Genomic DNA, 20,531 nt, shown 5'->3' on the forward strand with positions numbered 1-20,531 from the left:
CATGTTCTTTTTTGTTTTTATTTTCTCACCCTCCCCAGCCCTTCTTTTCTGTACTTCATCATAGAATCTCTTTCTCTCCCCTTTAAACTTGGTAAACTCTGGCTCAGTATACTTTTACATATGCATTCTAGCCGATACTGCCCACCCCCTTGTCCAGCTCTGACCTCTCTTGCCCAGCTCAGGCCCACTTCTTCAGCTCGCTGCTGGATGCAGGCACCTGAGTGTCCACACAGGCATCTCATTCTTTATTTCTTCACTTCCTTCACTCTGCAAGGTTTGCATATTCCTCTACGTTATTTGTCTCAGTTATTGAGAACAGTAGCCCTAGTCAGGTCTAAACCCTGGAGTTCTCCTTTTTTTCTATAAAATTGAGAAACACTTTCCCAATATGAAGTGGAGTTAAAAAAAATTTTAAACCCAGTTTCTTCACTGGCAGTATATAGAGACAAAATCATTTTTCTTCCAGAAATAGGATTTTAATTTTAACATATAATTTTAGAGGGACTGGCATCCTACCCCAGTATTCTTGCCTGGACAGAGGCACCTGGCAGTCTGTAGTCCATAGGATCACAGAGTCAGACCACGACTGAAGCAACTTAGCCTGCTTACATAGCTACTACTGTTCCATCTTCATACAAGATGTAACTAGAGGCTGCTATTCATATATTCCAATATAGGGTTATCAAAGATTTCTTTATGTAAAGGAAAATGAATACAAAAAGAAATCAAAATCATTTGAAAAACTTTTAATTTTTGAATGTGTGTATATATGTATGCACATTTGTAACTCTCAACACATGTTAAAAGTATGACTTTTAATTGTACTAATTCGTCGTTTGACTTTTGTCTCATTACTTGTGAGTGGTGACCACTCATTGGAAAGGTCAGGAAAGGTGCATTTTGGGTAGATTTTTACTCCATGTGCTATTAGTTAAATTTATCCTCTGAAGAATTTTAAATCTCATTGGATTGATAATATTTTTAGTGACAGAAAAATTATTTTAAAACAACAACAAAAAAAGATATAAGACATAAGACGAGCAGTCAACTGTTCAGTTTTTAGCACTGGTAATTTTATAGATAGCCCTGTAGATTCTGTGTGGCTGGTTTCTCTAACATAGAGTTTTCAAATATATATTTTCATTTACTTATCAATTTATATTTTGTTCAGTTTTTAAGCTTTTAAAACAGTTTACATGGAGGGCATTATATCAAAACTGATGCTATGGCAGATATTTTAGTTTTATAAAATTCAAGTTCTATATTTTTTATGTGGGTAGATTATCATATCTAACTGGGAAAAGTTTTAAGTCCTTTCTTTACCTGTAGAGTAGCTCATTATGTTTCATCAATTAAGTAATAAAGATCTAAAAAAGTAATGTATAACATAGATTTGAAATTATTTAGTATAGTTTAGGTTAAATAAAAACTCCAACCTTTTGGAAAAAATGTCAGAACTCCCTTCAGCTGATAGGCAGTATATTCTATAGAAATGCACATTGGTTCTTTCTAAACTTCACTCAGAATAGTACTTAATTTTAAAATATTTAATAGTGAATTATTTACATTCTTTTATGAATGTTATCATCATCGATGTTAGTCTGTTATCTTTCTTCTGATATACTCTCCATTAAGTTACTGTTTTTTCTGCCAAGACATGTTTGCTGTATCAGCCACACATAAGTATGGTTTGAGTTCTAAATGCTAGTGTTTGGTTTTATACCTATAGATCATTTCATAGACACAGGCAGAAATCAACAAAGTAGATATGTATGAATCCAGGCAAAAGTAAAAGCTGCTTTAATTATGTTCCTTCATTAGGAAGGACGTTTTGTCTCTTCCATGTATATAACAAATACTTCCCACATAAAGATATAAATTTCATAAATTGATAAAGCTAAAATTATTAGTCTCAAACAGAGTAACACTTTTCCTGTTTCAGGATAGTTTTATAAATATTCTAACTTTTAAAACATTTTAAAATCAGTGCACTTTGATAACAATAAAGCAAACAGAAGGGGTTTTTTTTTAGACTTTTTTGGACATAGATTGTTTTTGCAAGAAAAATTTGAAGTGAATTTTAATTCCAGTGTTTTCAAACTGTACTTATCCACAGCTTATATGAAACTGTTTGCCCATACCAGCAATTTTAATGTTTCCAACTGAACTGTTCAGCTCCTTTTTGGATATAAAATGGTACAGCTGTGCTTTTAAAATTTAGGCATATTTTACAGAATGGCTGTTATCTGCCAGCTATTGTAATAAACAGCTTGGACTATCTTGCTGAGAAAATGATAAAAGCAAAGACTTAAAGAGAAATAGAAGCTCACAAAGGAACCTGAAGCTTGTCAGTTGTGTTGGCATAGTGGCAGATAGGTAGTCACAAAAACAGAAGTGGGATAGTGAAAGATATATTTGAATAGGCCAGTTTTCATTCCAATCACAAAGAAAGGCAATGCCAAAGAATGCTCAAACTACTGCACAATTGCACTTACATCACATGCTAGTAAAGTAATGCTCAAAATTCTCCAAGCCAGGCTTCAGCAATACATGAACTATGAACTTCCTGATGTTCAAGCTGGTTTTAGAAAAGGCAGAGGAACCAGAGATCAAATTGCCAACATCCACTGGATCATGGAAAAAGCAAGAGAGTTCTAGAAAAACATCTATTTCTGCTTTATTGGCTATGTCAAAGCCTTTGACTGTGTGGATCACAATAAACTGTGGAAAATACTGAAAGAGATGGGAATACCAGACCACCTGACCTGCCTCTTGAGAAATCTGTATGCAGGTCAGGAAGCAACAGTTAGAACTGGACATGGAACAACAGACTGGTTCCAAATAGGAAAAGGAGTACGTCAAGGCTGTATATTGTCACCCTGCTTATTTAACTTCTATGCAGAGTACATCATGAGAAACGCTGAACTGGAAGAAACACAAGCTGGAATCAAGATTGCCGGGAGAAATATCAATAACCTCAGATATGCAGATGACACCACCCTTATGGCAGAAAGTGAAGAGGAACTCAAAAGCCTCTTGATGAAAGTGAAAGAGGAGAGTGAAAAAGTTGGCTTAAAGCTCAACATTCAGAAAATGAAGATCATGGCATCCGGTCCCATCACTTCATGGGAAATAGATGGGGAAACAGTGGAAACAGTGTCAGACTTTCTTTTTTTGGGCTCCAAAATCACTGCAGATGGTGACTGCAGCCATGAAATTAAAAGACGCTTACTCCTTGGAAGGAAAGTTATGACCAACCTAGATAGTATATTGAAAAGCAGAGACATTACTTTGCCAACAAAGGTCCGTCTAGTCAAGGCTATGGTTTTTCCAGTGGTCATGTATGGATGTGAGAGTTGGACTGTGAAGAAGGCTGAGCGCCAAAGAATTGATGCTTTTGAACTGTGGTGTTGGAGAAGACTCTTGAGAGTCCCTTGGACTGCAAGGAGATCCAACCAGTCCATTCTGAAGGAGATCAGCCCTGGGATTTCTTTGGAGGGAATGATGCTAAAGCTGAAACTTCAGTACTTTGGCCACGTCATGCGAAGAGTTGACTCATTGGAAAAGACTCTGATGCTGGGAGGGATTGAGGGCAGGAGGAGAAGGGGACGACAGACGATGAGATGGCTGGATGGCATCACTGACTCGATAGACGTGAGTCTGAGTGAACTCTGGGAGTTGATGATGGACAGGGAGGCCTGGCGTGCTGTGATTCATGGGGTCGCAAAGAGTCGGACACGACTGACCGACTGAACTGAACTGAACTGAACTATATCTTGAATAGACTAACTGTGGGTTGGCACGTTCCCAGGTAACATAGGAGTTAGGACCACAGACTATGGAGCCAGATTGTTCTTTACTTCCTGTGTAAGTGTGAACATCTGTAAACTGGAGATAGTGATAGTACTTACTATGTTAAGATGGTTGTGAGGAGTAGGTGAGTGATACACACAAATGCTGGCACATAGCAGACACTGCATAAGTTTTTGCTACTGTAGTCATTATTAGTGTTGAATGGATGATGACAGAGAGCATCTGTTTGGGGTTGAGGCCGATTCCTGGTCTAGTCTTCAAGGGTAAGGTAATAATCTTTGTTTTACGCCCACACAGTCAGCCTCAACCTGACCTTTGGTGGTCCTCTGTCTGCATCCTTGGAGTTCGGTTTGCAGTGAAACAGTGTGAAACTTGTCAATATGTTCTCTGGTACATAACTTTGAAATACAGAGTTTTAGCCTTGAGTTCTAAATATATATATACACAAGGTAATAGTATTTTTATAGTATTTTTTATCTGCGCTTCTCTTTTGTGTAGACCTGGTAATGACAGCATTTGAATTTATTAACAATTTATTATTCAACATAGAACGTAGGGAGGGCTGACCAGTGGTGTGGTGATAGATGTTTAACAACCAGCTCTCTAGGTGAGCAGGGGGAGCCTGATTTGTAGTGTTTGAAGTAGGAGTTCAGTGTGTAAGTACTCCCCACAAGGCAGGGTCAAGCTACCAGTATGATACGATGTCGGTAAACTTGGGGTCAAGAAGAGACATGCACACCAGCTCTCACAAGCCAGTACACTCCACTGGGGCTGGCCCGAGACCTCCACGATTGTTGTCTTAATAATTGTTGACTTTTTAAAACTTCTGTAATTACCGGGTTGGCCAACCCAATGTATATTCCGTTTCATTGCAAAATGTCTGAAAAGGAAAGGTATACACCAGATTAACTTTTACTCAAGCATTCTCTACCTCCTTTCCTTTCAGTGGCTTTCTGCCCGCTGGGCAGAATATTTTTTCCCTGCAGTGCATCTTAGATTTCTAGAACTTTCATATTGTCTCCCTAGGCTTTCAGAAGAACATTCTTACCCTCCCATGGAGGTAATAGGGCCTGAGGCTTACTGTGTATGTTTTCCTAGTTATATTTGCACTCTGAAGTTACACCTTTATTAATTCTTAGTGGGGACATAATTGATTGTGTGGCAGTGGTGGGCGACACTACCGGCATTTGGTTGGCAGTGACCATGCATAAGGTCCTACAGTGGTCATGACAGTCCTTACAGTTATGAATTGACTCCTCTTCTTCCAGTGTCAAAAGTGCTCCGATTTTTAGTGGGGTAGGGCCAAGAGTAGCTAAGTCTTTATATGCCAAAAATCCTTCCACATCAGTATCTGTTCTTACATTTGAAGTATTTTCACACAACACTACTACTGTGAGGGTGTGCCCATTTATCCAGAAGACAGTTGACGCAGATGGAAAGACTGACTGATGTCACATAGGTGGCAAGTAATAGACCCAAACTTGAGCCTAGACCTTCTATTTCCAGTCTTTTTATATTACTTGATACCTGAAAATTTCTTGTAAGCCCAGGGTTCTTTTATTTCTGATCAAAATTGCTAAAAACTAGCAGAATCACAGAAACACTCAAATCCTGATGTCTGTGAAAGTCGCTCAGTTGTGTCCATCTCTTTGCAACCCCATGGACTAACTATACAGTCCATGGAATTCTCCAGGCCAGAATACTGGAGTGGGTAGCCTGTCCCTTCTGCAGTGGATCTTTCTGACCCAGGAATTGATCCAGGGTCTCCTACATTGCAGGCAGATTCTTTACCAACTGAGCTATCAGGGAAGCCCTCATGATGTCTGTAGTTTATTTTTAGATAGTTCAGCAGAGATTATTTTATATGCGTATGTGTAGAGGGAGAAAAAGCAAATGTGGCAAAATCTTAAGAACTGGTGAATCTCGATGAAGAGTATATGGATATTCAATATATATTATTTGACTTTTTCTGTGGGTTGGTAATTCAAAATAAAAACATTTGAGAGAAAAATAAACAGTGTTTGATCATGTAAAATAAAATTCTGAAAATGTTTATTATCAATACCTTCTAATAAATGTGATAATTATAATGTTTAATTGTAAAATAAGATAAATAGCTTTATTATGTTGCATAAGCATGAAAACAGCCTTTAGGTGAATTGTAGTAAATTTAAAAGCCTAACAAAGCAGCAGACACAGAAATACCTTTTATCTTTGTCACATTTACTCGCCGGGGATTTGCCTTCATACAGTAAGTGTCTTAACTTTGGTGTGCATGACAGGCTTTTTTTTTTTTTTTGATCCTTATGATTATTAGCACAGAGATTTCCACGAGCAGATACTTCTCTTTCTTCCCCTTCCCCATAAAAAAAAGGTCAGCCAAAGCAAACAGATAGTATAGCTGAATATGTACTCTGTCTCACAAACCTTTCATTTCAACTTTACCCAGTCCCTTACTCACAAAAAAAAAAAGGTCAGTCAAAGTAAATAGATGAGAAATGTGAGGAGCTGAACGTGAACGCCTGGGCAGCTTCACATGATCATTTTACTTCATCTTTTTCAGACAGTTGCTTTTAGTTCCTCTACATTTGTTCCTCCAACCACAAGAAATTGTGTGGCTAACCATAGGATGCTAATTGTTAGTTTGTCGGAACAGATTCTTAAAATGATCAGAGTTGTTGAATGTTCCGTGCCTTTCAGAGATCTTAGGTATAAATATGTTTGTAACTCTCATCACTCATCACATTTTTTGCTTTGTGACAAAGGTTCACTAAACTTCATCCCTGGTATTAAGAAAGCACCTTAATGTAGTCATCTCTGGTTTACTTTTTTAATAATGAGAATATATGCATTCACAAGTTTCTTTAATTCTTGCAAGGATATTTTAGTACTGAATATATTTTGTGTTAGTAAAGCATGTAGTCTGATTACAGGGTAGGACTCATCTCTTTCTTCATTTTGTCCCTGGCACCTGGGGCGTGGATATACTAACATGGTTGTTTATAAATACAAGTGAATTTAAATTATATGGAAATTTATGATATCCTTTGGTCACTCTGACCTTAAGAGCCTGCAAGCAGTTGTATATAAATTAGGTTTTCACTTTGTGTTTTAAGTAGTAATTCATAAAACTGAATTTAAAGTAGAAAGTCATAATGTGATAAAAAAATGATATTTATCAAAGAGAAAACTTGCTGTTGTGTTTAACATGTATGTGTGCTTAGTCACTAATGACTTGATTGCAAAATTTTACTATTGAACAAATTTGAAATCTTTTATTGGTATCCTGATTGTTAACTGAAGTTACAGAAATATATTTTTGTCTTTTTCTACAGTTAATTGTAATATGCACTTTACTGTTATTTCTCTTTAAACTTTATATACCTAATGGTTAAGATATTTGTAGGTATAAACCAGTATCTCTCGAGTTTGTTAGTATGTTCCCAAAGATTTTTTCCATTTGACTTGTTTAAATTAGAAAATTCTTAAGGTAATTATTGTCATACTGGAAAGATCTTTTGATGAAGTGAAGCATAAATTTGCTAGTTAAATGCTGGGTGAAACAATGAAAATAATTTCCTATAAAATGAAACACCATATTAATTAGGAAAAAAAACTTATAAGACTTCAAATTTTAAGTACCTTGATTCATAACTGCAGAACATTTTCCAGAATTATTTATTACTAACATTTTTCTGTAAGAATCACCAAATCCATGTCTAATTCATAACCTAATGCAAGTGCATGAAGAAATCGATCTAAAAGGAGTGAGGAATGTTAAGCCTTAGCTTAATGCAGTAAAAGTCACCGCTTTGAACTTTGAATTGTGCTGATTAGTTCCAACAGAAAATTTATGGATTTTTGTCAGTTAATTTGCATTATAATTTAAAAATTCTGTTGTGCAGTGTCAGGAAGGCAACTGACTGGATTTTGTTGTGTATGTTTATACAACATCTAATGTAGATGTTGCTTTGCCTCATCTTCTGTAGTAGGAAGTCAAAAGATAAAAATCTAAAAATGAAAATAATCAGTGATTTCTGTGTATTATTTAGAAATATGGAATAAAATATCAGAGAAACAGCTAAAAGAATTTAAAGTGATTGCCTCTGAGGTGAAGGGTTGAGGAGGTGCATCAGGAAGCATCTGCTCTTTGTCATGAACTTTGCAGAAGTAATGGACTCTAATCTGTGCAATTATCATTTTTAAGAACAGGGTTATAGAGAGAGAATCTCAGTGTTTTCTCCTGTTAGTTATTTGCGTGCATAGTAAGTCTTTATTTTGAACAACGGGGTACTACCTGTCAGCTGTTAGAAGTTTACTCTGTTCCCTGAGAACTCGGGGATAAATAATTCACCCTTGAGGTCTGTCCTGTTACCCTAGTCTAGAATGTGCCAGCACTAAATGTTCTAAAATTGAATTCTTAGAGGTTTGACCTAATAGATTGAACTGTATAGAGAATGCAAAGAAATAGAGGAAGACAATACAGAGAATAAAAACCAGTAATTATTCATCTGTTTTCATCTTAAAACAAAATTCAGTAGCGTCCCTTTTCTTTCTCCACTGTTAGATCCTGTGTTTGTGTGTGTGTGCACGTGCTTGCATGCGTGTGTGCATGTGTGCAAGTGTGAAACAAACAGTCTTGAGCTAGCTTCAATATAAAGGGAATATTTCTCAAAATAACAGTTCTCATGAGGTCATGAGGTTCTCAATCTGTACTGTGCATTATAATCTCCTGGAGAATGTTTGCACCTTCCAGTGCCTGAGCTGCACCTCAGATGAATTAAGTTTCTCAAATGATTCCAGTAGTCAGGGTTGAGAACCACTGCCCTACGGCCTCCTTTCCGCCTAAGATCGCTGCTGTTTCTAATGGGAATTTGTCACATTGGTATCTTGAAATAAGCTTAAGAAGTACTGCTTTGGATGGTGATTCCCAAACCTAGTTGGTTGAGCAACATTATTTCCTGGGGAAAGCTTTCTAGGTTCATTTCTGATGTACTCAGAATTTTCAGGAAAAAATTCCTCAGCAAAGCTGGGAAGTGTTTATTTTTTGAATGTCTGGTATAAAGAGCTTTTGATCCATCATTTGGGAACCAGGTCTAAAGGTGATTTAAATGTTACATTATTTGTGAGATTGGCCCTTGTTATTTCTCTATCTTGTGCTTTATATCCTCACTTAATTTTTTTATTCATCCATTCATGAAACATTCTTCGGGTGCCCATGTGTCAGACAGACATTTTTATACATGCAAGAGATACAAATAGGATACTGTCCCTGAATTCAAGGAGGCTACTAGAGGAAAATGTGCTGTGCTTAGTCACATCTGACTCTGTGACTCCATGGACTGTAGCCTGCCAGGCTCTTTTGTCCATGGGGATTCTCCAGACAAGAATACTGGAGTGGGTTGCCATTCCCTCGTCCAGGGGATCTTCCCAACCCAGGGATCGAACCCAGGTCTCCCGCATTACAGGCAGATTCTTGACCATCTGAGCTACCAGGGAAGCCCAAGAACACTGGAGTTAGCCTGTCCCTTCTGCAGGGGATCTTCCCGACCCAGGAATTGAACTGGGGTCTCCTGCATTGCAGACGGGTTCTTTACCAGCTGAGGTGCCGGGGAAGCCCCACTAGAGGACAGTAGATCTGTAAATAAATGTATAGTGGAAGCATTGTAAGTATTATGCTGGAAGCCAGAAACGTGGGAGTCAGTCTTGATTTCTTCTGTCCTGTTAATTCTGCCTAGATTTATTTCCATCCTCCCGGCCTTTCTTCATCATCACTTGTAGCACCTTAAATCCAAGCTGCTTTTTCTGCTTTCCACCTGGCTATCTCCTCAACCTTCAGATTTCAGCTCAGGGTCACTTTACTCCTAAGTTCATTCTTACATCCTTCTTCATTGTCTTTTGGGGGTACTTGTCAATTGCAATTACATTTGTGTTATTGTCATTTTTTTTTTTTTAATGTCAGTCTATCCCACTGGACAATGAGCTGCAGGAAGTCTGAGGTCAGCTCTCTTGCTTCTCGTGCTTGTACCTGGCATATTCCAGGACTTACAAATTGTTGAATAAATAAGTAATTAAATAATGAGAAAAGAAGATGTTGTGACATTTTTGCTCATCACTCTAGAGTCTTTTAGACCCAAACAGTGCAAACAGAGGGACTTATAATGGTGCAGTTTGCTTAAAATTTTAAAAACACGAGAAGACCATGAGTGGTCTTCTGATCCCTAAAAAATTAAATTACGAGCAGTTTGAAAACAAAGGCTTCATAATTAACTAATTCTAATTAATTAAAACTAATGTACATCTAAGACATTGAAAAGTTGCCAAAACATTTCCCCATCTTTTTTTTTGAAGTTAGGAAAGACAAAGAGTTAATAACTCTAAAGTTGAAAACAGAAAAGGAAAATAAAGAACTTTGAAAAATATTTTAAACCTGCTGAGCTCACCTATAAGCTAAATTTCAAAAGCATTAGTATAGAGATTTCAAATTACATGTAAATAAAGTAAAAAGTAATTTCGACTTAATTTTTGAAATAATTTTGATGTTTTGTTTAGACACAGTACTACATGTTTGCTATGTTCATGAATTGTAGAGTCAGAGGCGAAAAGAAACTCAACCCAGACATTGTACTATGATGAATTTTTCTTTTTCCATCTCCAGTTTAAATGAAAAATGTTCCTACAGTTCTGTAATATTTTTAATTGTTGGAGGCCTTTCCAGTATATTTACTTCCCATGAGTCAGTGATTTCATCAGTAAAGAGACAAAAAGGCACCAAGTAGTATATGTGCTAGACCAAAACAAACATTTCACTTAAAATAATATGTCTTATTTGACCACTTAATGATACATGTGGCCTGACTTCTCCCAATTAAAAGGAGCCAATTTTACTGGCATGATCTGGAGCCCTAGAGTCCAGAGGAAGACTGCAGGAAGAGCACTTGCCCACTCCCTCCATCAATTGCAAGAAAACCTGGAGAAAAGCTCACCTCCTCCTTAGAGTTCACCCCTTCCTGTTGCAACATGAATGGAGACAGAAGAATTCTGGCAGTGTATACATATCAAACTGTTAACAGTGGTTGCCATTGGAGGGTGGGAATGAAGAAAAATACATTTCTTTCTGTTATTTATTGAAAGAGCCATTTGCGATTAAGAAATTACAGTGTATAGTCACATTGTTCCACTTTTGGTTTTCTCAACTGATTTAGCTTATGCAGTTTACTGTATTCAACTTGATGTTTTTGTTAAGACATTTTAATTAGGTGAAAATTATTAATATTAATTCAATCTGAAGCTTGGTTCTCTCTATTTAGCAGATCCTCTCAAGGCAAAAACTGGCTTCATTGTTCCACATCCATTTCTGGGTTTCAGTGTTGACATGGTTTTTACCTGAGTGTTCCTTGCTGATGCTTTTATGAAGTTTTTCTGGTGTTTGTTTGTTTTTCTGTATTATGTAGGATTTGGGTTTTTTTTCCAGCAAGAGTATTGGTCTAGGCACCTAGTCAGCCATTCTGCTAGGAATGAATGTCTCATTGTTTTTGCACTGTAATATACACTTTATATGTTACATAATTTCATAATTACATTGGAGCTGTGAAATGGTGTAATAGTCAATAATGCTATTATGACATTCACTAGACTAGCCCACCTTTCACCAAATAATAACCGTAGAGTGTTAGCATGCATTTGTTTCATGAGGGTTTTGCAAAATGCACAGTAATACTTGATAGTTTCTCCTATGTTAAAATTAGGATGGTATGAATCTGTGGTGTGGAACTGGGTGGGGCCATGACCGCCCATTAAACTGTGTATTAGAGCAAATTCAAACTGACTTTTTGAGTAGAATTTCAGCCCTCCTGCATGTGTGACTTTCTCTGTCACACTTGTTCAAGCTAAAGTTGGATGATTTCACACACGTGCCCTTATTAGTAACCAAATTTTCTTAAGGCCACCTGTCTTGTCCTCAGTGCTGCCTTATCCTTTAACTGGCTTAAAATAACAAAAGAACAATAAAAATTGTTTTCCAGAAACTTGTCAGGAGAGTATAAACAAATCCACTTTCAGTTCAGTTGCTCAGTCATGTCTGACTGTTTGTGACCCCGTGAACCGCAGCATGCCAGGCCTCCCTGTCCATCACCAACTCCCGGAGTCTACCCAAACCCATGTCCATTGAGTCAGTGATGCCATCCAGCCATCTCATCCTCTGTCGTCCCCTTCTCCTCCTGCCCTCAATCTTTCCCAGCATCAGGGTCTTTTCTAATGAGTCAGCTCTTCACATCAGATGGCTAAAGTACTGGAGTTTCAGCTTCAACGTCAGTCCTTCCAATGAACACCCAGGACTGATCTCCTTTAGGATGGACAGTTGGATCTCCTTGCAGTCCTAAGGACTCTTAAGAGTCTTCTCCAAAACCACAATTCAAAAGCATTAATTCTTCGGCGCTCGGCTTTCTTTACAGTCCAACTCTCACATCCGTCCATGACTACTGGAAAAACCATAGCCTTGACTAGACAGACCTTTGTTGACAAAGTAACGTCTCTGCTTCTTAATATTGCTATCTATGTTGGTTGTAACTTTTCTTCCAAGGAGTAAGCGTCTTTTAATTTCATGGCTGCAGTCACCATCTGCAGTGATTTTGGAGCCCAGAAAAATAAAGTCAGCCACTGTTTCCACTGTTTCCCCATCTATTTCCCATGAAGTGATGGGACCAGAAGCCATGATCTTAGTTTTCTGAATGTTGAGCTTTAAGCCAACTTTTTCACTCTCTTCTTTCACTTTTGTCAAGAGGCTCTTTAGTTCTTCACTTTCTGCCATAAGGGTGGTGTCATCTGCATATCTGAGGTTATTGATACTTCTCCCAGCAATCTTGATTCCAGCTTGTGCTTCCTCCAGCCCAGCGTTTCTCATGATGTACTCTGCATATAAGTTAAATACGCAGGGTGACAATATGCAGCCTTGACGTACTCCTTTTCCTGTTATCTTTAAAAAAATTCTAAAACCATTTTTATGGTTTGTATTTAATTCATTCTATTGAAAATAAATATAAATCTCAAATGAAGTCAGAGAGCTGTTACCTGGATTAAATGACCTTCCTGTAGAAGGATTCTGCTAAACCACCGTTTGGTATGATGCTGTTGACTCATGAGGAATAACCCATGAAACATCTCTGTGTTTCCTTAAGGAATGTTGAGAATGCCTTCATTACCCAAGTATAGGATTAGGTAATGTGAATTCCCAAGGATGAATTTCCTTCTGAAATTTCCAAGAGCAATTTGGATGTAGACACTATGAATTCAGGTCCTGGTCTTGTCGCCTATTCTGCTTTGACTGCTGAAAGGCTTAGCATCCCAAGGTCCTTCCTGTCAAGTATATACAACTTCATGAATATATATATTTTTTTACCAGTCTCATTACAGGTTTGAATTGACTTTCCTATCCCTACTTTTCCTTTAACTTATACATTTTTTGCCGTATTAAATGCATATTTTAAAAACCATTTTAATATTTTTTGGAACAAAGTGTGTATGTACAAAATCATTTGATTATTGACTCAAATAATGCAAATCAGTGAATAACCATGTTTCATGAATGAAATTATACAATTATATATTTACTTTTGGTTATAAACATTATCAAGATCTGGAAAATTAGATTTCAGTACAATTCTGTCTCTAGATCCAAATGAACAAATACTCAAAAACATCAGAGACTGCTATTATAATTTCTTAGAAAGACCACAGCCTGTACCCTCATTTGTTTAGACAAGATATTTTTCAAAAGTAAAATGACTCTCCTTAAATATTGTGTAGATTTCAGTGATCTGATAAATGGGCTGTTTATTCATTGTCTCTGTGGTACCCCACAGTGGATTATCCATAGCAACAGTCCTTTTCAAACTTAATAAGACCAACTCTGTATTTATTAGGGAAATAATACCACCAGGTTAAACAAACTGACTGTTGGTTCTGTGTATTTACTCTCTTTCAAAGAGATCTGCTAAACCTTCAGTGTGTCCCATGTTGTAGATGATTAGGCAAGCTGAATTAGTATGACTCTGTGATTCTGAATATGCCATTTTTGTGGTGTGTATAGAGTCAAATAATGAAGATGATGAGCAAATAAAGCTTCAGACATAAAGTACTATTTTGTGCATTGAGAACAGGACAAAATTCTTCTCTGTATAGTAGAAATCAGAGATATATTATGATCAATATTACCACTTCCAGTCTATAGAGGATAAATAGAATATTTAATTTTGGCCGAGGAAAACATATTTCAGTTTTTCTTGCCTCTAGAAATTACATTGATGTGGAATCTATAAGAAAGGCCCTGCCTCAGAAAAAACATAATTTCAGAATTACAGAGATTTTCATAAGAGAACAGATTCTTTTTAAAGACTTTGAATTGCTGTTGAAATGTAAATTAAACCTACAATCTGTTCACGTCACTTGTTGAGAAATGAAGTAGTATTTAAAAACACAAAATGTTAAGAGTTCATGTAATCCAATATCCTTATTTTACAGCCATGAATGCTTTTAGAATTGCTAAAAAAGCCTAGTATCTCTCATCTCAAATGTCCTTGGACAGTTTTACTTCTGGCCTATAAAGTATACTAATGGGAATACAATAAACTTCTACAGAAGTGCATTGATTAATAATTCCATTTGGGTTTTGTCTTTTTATATACACTAGAAAACACATTTTTTTCTTTATTAGATTTTTATGTAGATTAGTAATGGGGCTCTGCATTTATGTTTGGTTGAGCCTGTTTTGATAAAATCTTTGCTATGTTTAATATCTGTTTTTTCGTAAAGTTTTTTTGTAGTTTTAATATTTAAATTATTTCTTTTTCTTTATATTCACAGATTCTGGAACTTTTCAAAGCCTGACCCTCTTCTTGAAACAGTGGAACATCATACAGAATTTACTTGTGGTTTAGATTTAAGTCTTCAGAGTCCTACTCAGGTAATGGATCAATCTCCTCATATTTTTTCCTACCCATACAGTTTACAAATAGCTCTACGTGTGGCATGCATTGCTTTTATGAACAAAATTCCTGCCTTTAGGGCAAGGTAAAGTACATTTACTTAAGAAACCTGACCTTTTTCGCTGTGTAAACTTGAGCGTTTGAAATACTAGGGAAGAAGAGGTATCCAGAAACTTGACATACTTTTCTCCTCTCGAAGGGTTAACTTTGCTGAGAGGAAAAGGAAACTTCCCCCAGATTATTGTGCCTAATTTGTAGACTCTGCTAATGGAAAGGGTAACAGGAGAAGAATGGAGTGCGGAAGGATTGGCCCCACAGGCGGATGGAAGTCAAGCGTGTGTGGTCCTGGATTCAGCTGCCCGCTGAACAGTCGAGATTAAGGGCCGCCATTACCCTCTCAGGACTGTGTCCCTCACCTCCTCCCAGGTTGGAAGAGAGGCTCCGCATGGGGAACAAAGTAGAGGAGAGTGGCTACTGTTTTAGTTACCAAACTTCATATTTTCCCCTTTATGTTTTCTTGAGGACTTTTTAAAATATTCTTCAGGTTTTTAATAAAGCAGTTTCAGTTTTGGAAATTGTAAACTCAGATCAGAAACACTTGACTACGTTGAGTGATAAGATACTTTAATAATGCAGGCTATGTGAAAATACCATCCTGTTACTGAAAAAATATGTGGAAATTCTACTGTATGACTAAGAAGTTATGCATTTATGAGAACTTTTAGAAGTTAAACACAAAGCAAATTCTGTTTCTCATTACAGTGTGCTTAAATTTAAATGAATACACGGGTTTATTTTTATTTTAGAAGTTCAAGACATAATTCTGAGTTTAAAATATTCTCATTGTACGTTAAAATATTCTCATTAGCATTAGAATAGCTTTGAAAATGACTTAGTTGAAATAGTGGTGAGTAAAATGGTATGATCCTTAACGTAAATACAATGTGTTTTAAATATACTGGTTCCTTTTCTGAGAAAAACATTTATCACAGAAGCTGTTTTTAATAAAATAATCATACCTGTTTGCTATCCCAGTTTATAAAAATGTTGTAATGTGCCTATTGAACCATGACAATACCCAAAAAGGGACCCTAAATTAGATATTTTCCTTCTCGTATATTTCTGTTGACCCATCTCTACAATCCCCAGCCTGTGGCCTGAGGCAGTACATATGCGTCCGTGAGGCACGGCAGCTCCTCAGCCAGGTCTTGGAGAGTGCCAAATGTCAAACTGGTGTTTTCACTTTCGTCAGATAAATACCGAGAAGTGTAATTCCTGCATCATATAGTAGTTCTATTTTTAATTTTTTGAGGAATCTTCATTTTTTTCCCCATTGTGGCTGTACCAATTTGCATTCCCACCAACAGTATATAGAGGTTCACTTTTCTCCACATCCTCGCCAACACTAATTATTTCTTGTCTTTTTGTTAAGAGCCGTTCTCATAGGTGTGAGGTGATACCTTATTGTGGTTTTGATTTGTATTTCCCTGATAGATAGTGAGGTTGAGCACCATTTCATATATTATACCTGTTGGCCATCTGTATGGCTTCTTTGGAAAATGTCTATTCACTTCTCCTGCCCATTTTTTAATCAGATTATTTGTTTTTGGTGCTAAGTTATACAAGTTCTTTACATATTTTGAGTAGTAACCTCTTATCAGATATATGGCTTGCAAACATAGTCTCCCACTCAGTAGGTTATCTTCTTTTTTGATGATTTCCTTCACTGGGCAAAATCTTTAGTCTGATGTAGTCCCACTTGATTTTTTTTTTTTCCCCGCTTTTATTGCCTTTGCTTTTGGAGTTAGAGCCAAAAAATTATTACTAGGACCAGTGTCAAGGAGCTTACGGCCTATGTTTTCTTCTAGGAGTTTTATAGTTTCAGGTCTTACATTCAAATCTTTAATCCATTTTCATTTTTGTTTATGGTGTAAGATAGTGGTCCGGTTTCATTCTTACTGCACATGGCTGTCCAGGGATTTGTGTTTTTAAAGATTGTTCTGGCTATTGTGGGAGAACAAACCATAGGTATGACTAGAGATGTAAAGATGGAAAGATTCAGAATAAATTGCTAGATGTTTCATATGATTTAACATTTTCAGTGATTATACTTTTCTTCTCCCTGTAAATTTATCTTTTTCCCTTTATTTATATTCTGTCTTGGACTTTAAACTTTACTTTCAAACTAAGTTTTTTTAAAACCAACATTTTTTTTAAAAAGAGCATATCTAAAATCATCACATTTTAATGCAGGCATTTGTTTTATTTATATTATTAATGTATAGTTTTACCAAATAACGTTAAACTCCCTTCTAGGGGAAATAAGCATCAAGTTCTTAGTTCACCTCCCTGTCTTTCTCTCACTTATCTTATCTCAGTTATCTTTTGCTATATAACAAATTTCCTTACAAGCTGGTAGTTTAAACAACAATTTTCTTTGCTTACAATTAATTCTGTGATCTCACCTGGGGTCACTTACATGACTCCAGTCATCTAGTGATTTAACCAAGGCTGTGTGATCTGAGATGGCTTCACACAAATACATAGAGTATAGCACTGGTTTTCTTCTGAGCCAGGTGTCTCCAGATGAGCCCAGGCTTCTTTACCTAGCAGTTGTAGATTTCCAGGAGGGTGATAGCAAGGTGTCTTCAGGACTAGACTTCAAAGTCACACTGCATTCCTTCTGTTGCAAAGCAAGTTACAAGGCCAGGTCAGATTCAGAGTGACAGAGAGACTCCACCTCTTGTTGGAAGTAGGTGCAAAGAATTGGTAACCATTTTAAATCTACCACATTAACCTTTTGTTGGTAGTTCAAGTTATTTTTAACATATATTTATCCTTTATTCTCATATATATGTATTCAAGATTACTGATTGCGTGTTAATTTAATTTCACTCTTTGTTCATAGTTTATTCTCTTAGAAAGTAGTTTTCTCTCACCTCTTAGAGAGTACCTTTCAATCTTCTTTCAAAAACTTGTCATCTCTTGTGTTGATTCTAACAGCTACGAGACTTTGCTGACGTACTTTTGGGCTTCCGTGCTTTAATATATTCCCTGTCTTAAAAGAGATTTTTCTTGTATTTATACTTTTCTTTTTAGCTTCTCCCTTCTTAGAGATCTGAAAAATGAGATCCAAAGACATTCTTGTATTATAACCTCCTTTCTTTCTGACTGAGTGTAAGGTCTTGTCTTTAAAAGTTTAAAACTTGACAAATAAGTGTCTGGGGTCATTCTTTAAGGATAATTGCTAAGAAATACTCTATGCCCTCTTGTTAACCAGGCTGAAATCATCTTTTACTTCAGAACATTTTTCTTAGAATTTTTTCCCTCTGATCTTGATTTGTATAGTCCTGGCATTTTCTCTTTTCTCTCTTACCCTTATTATTTCTAAATTGGAAACCTTTTTTCTCTTTTCAGGCTAATGATTCTAGACCTGTAATATATGTCCATTGGTATAATTGAATTTTCTGTATTAATGTATTTTTAGAATCCCTGACTTTGTCTCTTCAGTATCAATTCTGCTCATTGATATTTAGTTTAGTATTTATAAGCTGGGTATAGGTTTATGTGTCATTATGCATTTGGAAGATAGTTATTTCTCTTTTAAAAAGCAGACATTACTAGTTCATTCCAAGATACCTCATCTGTGTGTTTAATAAATATATAGTTTTTCCTTTGATGAAATTGAGAAATATTTAGAAGAAAGAATAAAGATTATCCATGATTTTGCCACTCTAGAAAGAATCTGTATTATACCATATTAACTTATTTCTTTTCAGCCTTTTTCCAGGAATTTTTATTTGAAGTGTAATACATACATTGGAAAACACACGTATTTTAAGTGTGTAATTCAGTAAGTTACCAAGAAGTAACTACACTTGTGTAACAACCAGTTAGGTTAAGTATGGAACACACTACCAGCATCTCAAAAAGCCTAGTCATGCTTCCTTCCAAATCTCACCCCCTGTCTCCTTCCCAAAGGTAAATACTCTTCCAGTCATTTTGTGTACATGGTTTTCATTGTTGTGATTTTATCACATGTATGCATTTATCTTCCGGGACTCCAAAATATCAGTCCTTGGTAGTCATAATCTTTAATGAGTGAATTTTCTAGTCTGTCCATGAACATGTAGGTACTATAAAGTGTGAAAGTGAAAGTGTTAGTTGCTCAGATGTGGCCAGCTCTTTGTGACCCCAGGGACTGTAGCCCACCAGGCTCTGTCCATGGGATTGCAGGCAGATTCTTTACTGTCTGAACCACCAGGGAAACAAGATTTTTCCTTAAAATAAAGCAGAAGAAATTTTGTGTATTTTCATTTGGTGTCAGTGAAAGATGGTTAGATTTGTTTCTCTGTGTGTAAGTATATATATATGTATAAGATAGATATATATATATATATATATAATCATTATGCTGTATACCTGCAACTGATGTTAACATGTCAGTTCTATCTCAGTTAAAATAAAATAATAAAAAACCAACAAATATTAGGCTATCATTAAAACATTCAGCTCATGTTTTGATTGAGATCCCTAGTCCTACAATCATAGATACCAAGTTTAAAGGTTGACAGTAGATAAAATATTTTAAAACTCTCAGTATGAGATTGGAAAATCAGATTTTAGAAGACAACTAGCGTTGTCAGTAGATGGGATATACATGTCCTGTTCAGCTTTAGTCCGAAGTGGTATTTTGTGCTTCTGTCATAGACCGGCTTTAGAGTTGAAAAGAACAGGTGCCAGAAGCGCCCAGTGTTCTCAGGCATTAGGCTCTGTTGTTGGGTCTTCGAGGCTTTCATAATTGTGTAACATTTAACTTAAAATTGTATAACAAGTGCTTGTTTTCCCCCAGCCACAAAGCCTTCCCCTGGCCCAGCTCTGCAGGGTCTTGCTGTAATCCTGTTTCTATTGCCCCTGCACTCCTTGAACAGCCCTTGCAGTGAGAGGTTCTGAAATTGTTCCCACCTTAGCCTCTGCTGTTTCTGGGTTCCCTTCCTGAATCAGTCGTTCACTCTCTTACTCATTTTTCTTTTTCTAGACTATGGTGCATTGCTTCTTAAAAAACAAGCAAAAATGCTGACAACACCCAGCAAGTTACTTTTTCAAAAAAAAAAAATTCATTTAGGCTCTTGGTCCTACTCAACTTGCCTCTGAAGTCTTTTTGATTTTCCAGCCCATTCTCCACAATATCTTCCCTCAGCCTTCTGCGACATCATTAACACTCTGAACATTTGTCCTTACCTCCTACCTTATTGTATAAACAGACAAGAATGAATGTCTTCTTTCAGTTCTATGACCTCAAAATATTTATGTTCAGCTCTGTTTCTTCCCCCTTTGCATTAGGTTCCTAATTTTCTCACTGGCTTTTTCATTCAGATCTTTGCTTCCTCAATAATCCACTGTGGGATTTTGTTGTAGATTTCCAGTCAGTTCTTTTCTCTATTTTCAAAACTCACTTGACCCCACTGTCTTACCTCCCTACCAGTAAATTTAGTTTCTCTTCTATTATTAGACATCAAGAATTAGTAGCTTAACTGTTGCTTTTACTTCTCAAAGTCAACACTCTCTTTTTAGCCCCTGTACCTGTCTCCCTTTCATCGTTCAATTGAAGTTAAGCCCCAAAAGGTCACCAGTAAAAGCTTCTGAAAACCAAGTTAGCCTTTTCTCGGACTTTTCTTTTTTTAGCTATATAATTTTTATAAAAGAAAAATCTTCCCCTCCTGTTGCTTTAATGTA

At 36.5% G+C, this 20,531-nt stretch overlaps 1 protein-coding gene across 2 annotated transcripts in view; it reads left to right on the forward strand.

Moving 5' to 3' along the window:
• The window catches only part of PEX7 (peroxisomal biogenesis factor 7), an 81,296-nt gene that overhangs the window by 47,767 nt on the left and 12,998 nt on the right, over positions 1 to 20,531 (forward strand). Inside the window, exons 9-10 of one of the 2 annotated variants that reach the window (XM_086318042.1) lie at positions 14,674 to 14,773; positions 14,995 to 15,844. In XM_086318042.1, coding sequence (XP_086174168.1) covers positions 14,674 to 14,773; positions 14,995 to 15,000 — 106 coding nt within the window. In that variant the 3' untranslated portion in view covers positions 15,001 to 15,844. Of the gene's footprint in view, positions 1 to 14,673; positions 14,774 to 14,994; positions 15,845 to 20,531 lie in introns of those variants that run through there. The other variant, XM_086318040.1, reaches the window with a different exon arrangement.

This window comes from Bos grunniens, chromosome 9 (assembly GCF_055505025.1).
Source record: "Bos grunniens cultivar Pamir isolate PY7600 chromosome 9, Bosgru_T2T1.0, whole genome shotgun sequence".
Classification (NCBI taxonomy): domain Eukaryota; kingdom Metazoa; phylum Chordata; class Mammalia; order Artiodactyla; family Bovidae; genus Bos; species Bos grunniens.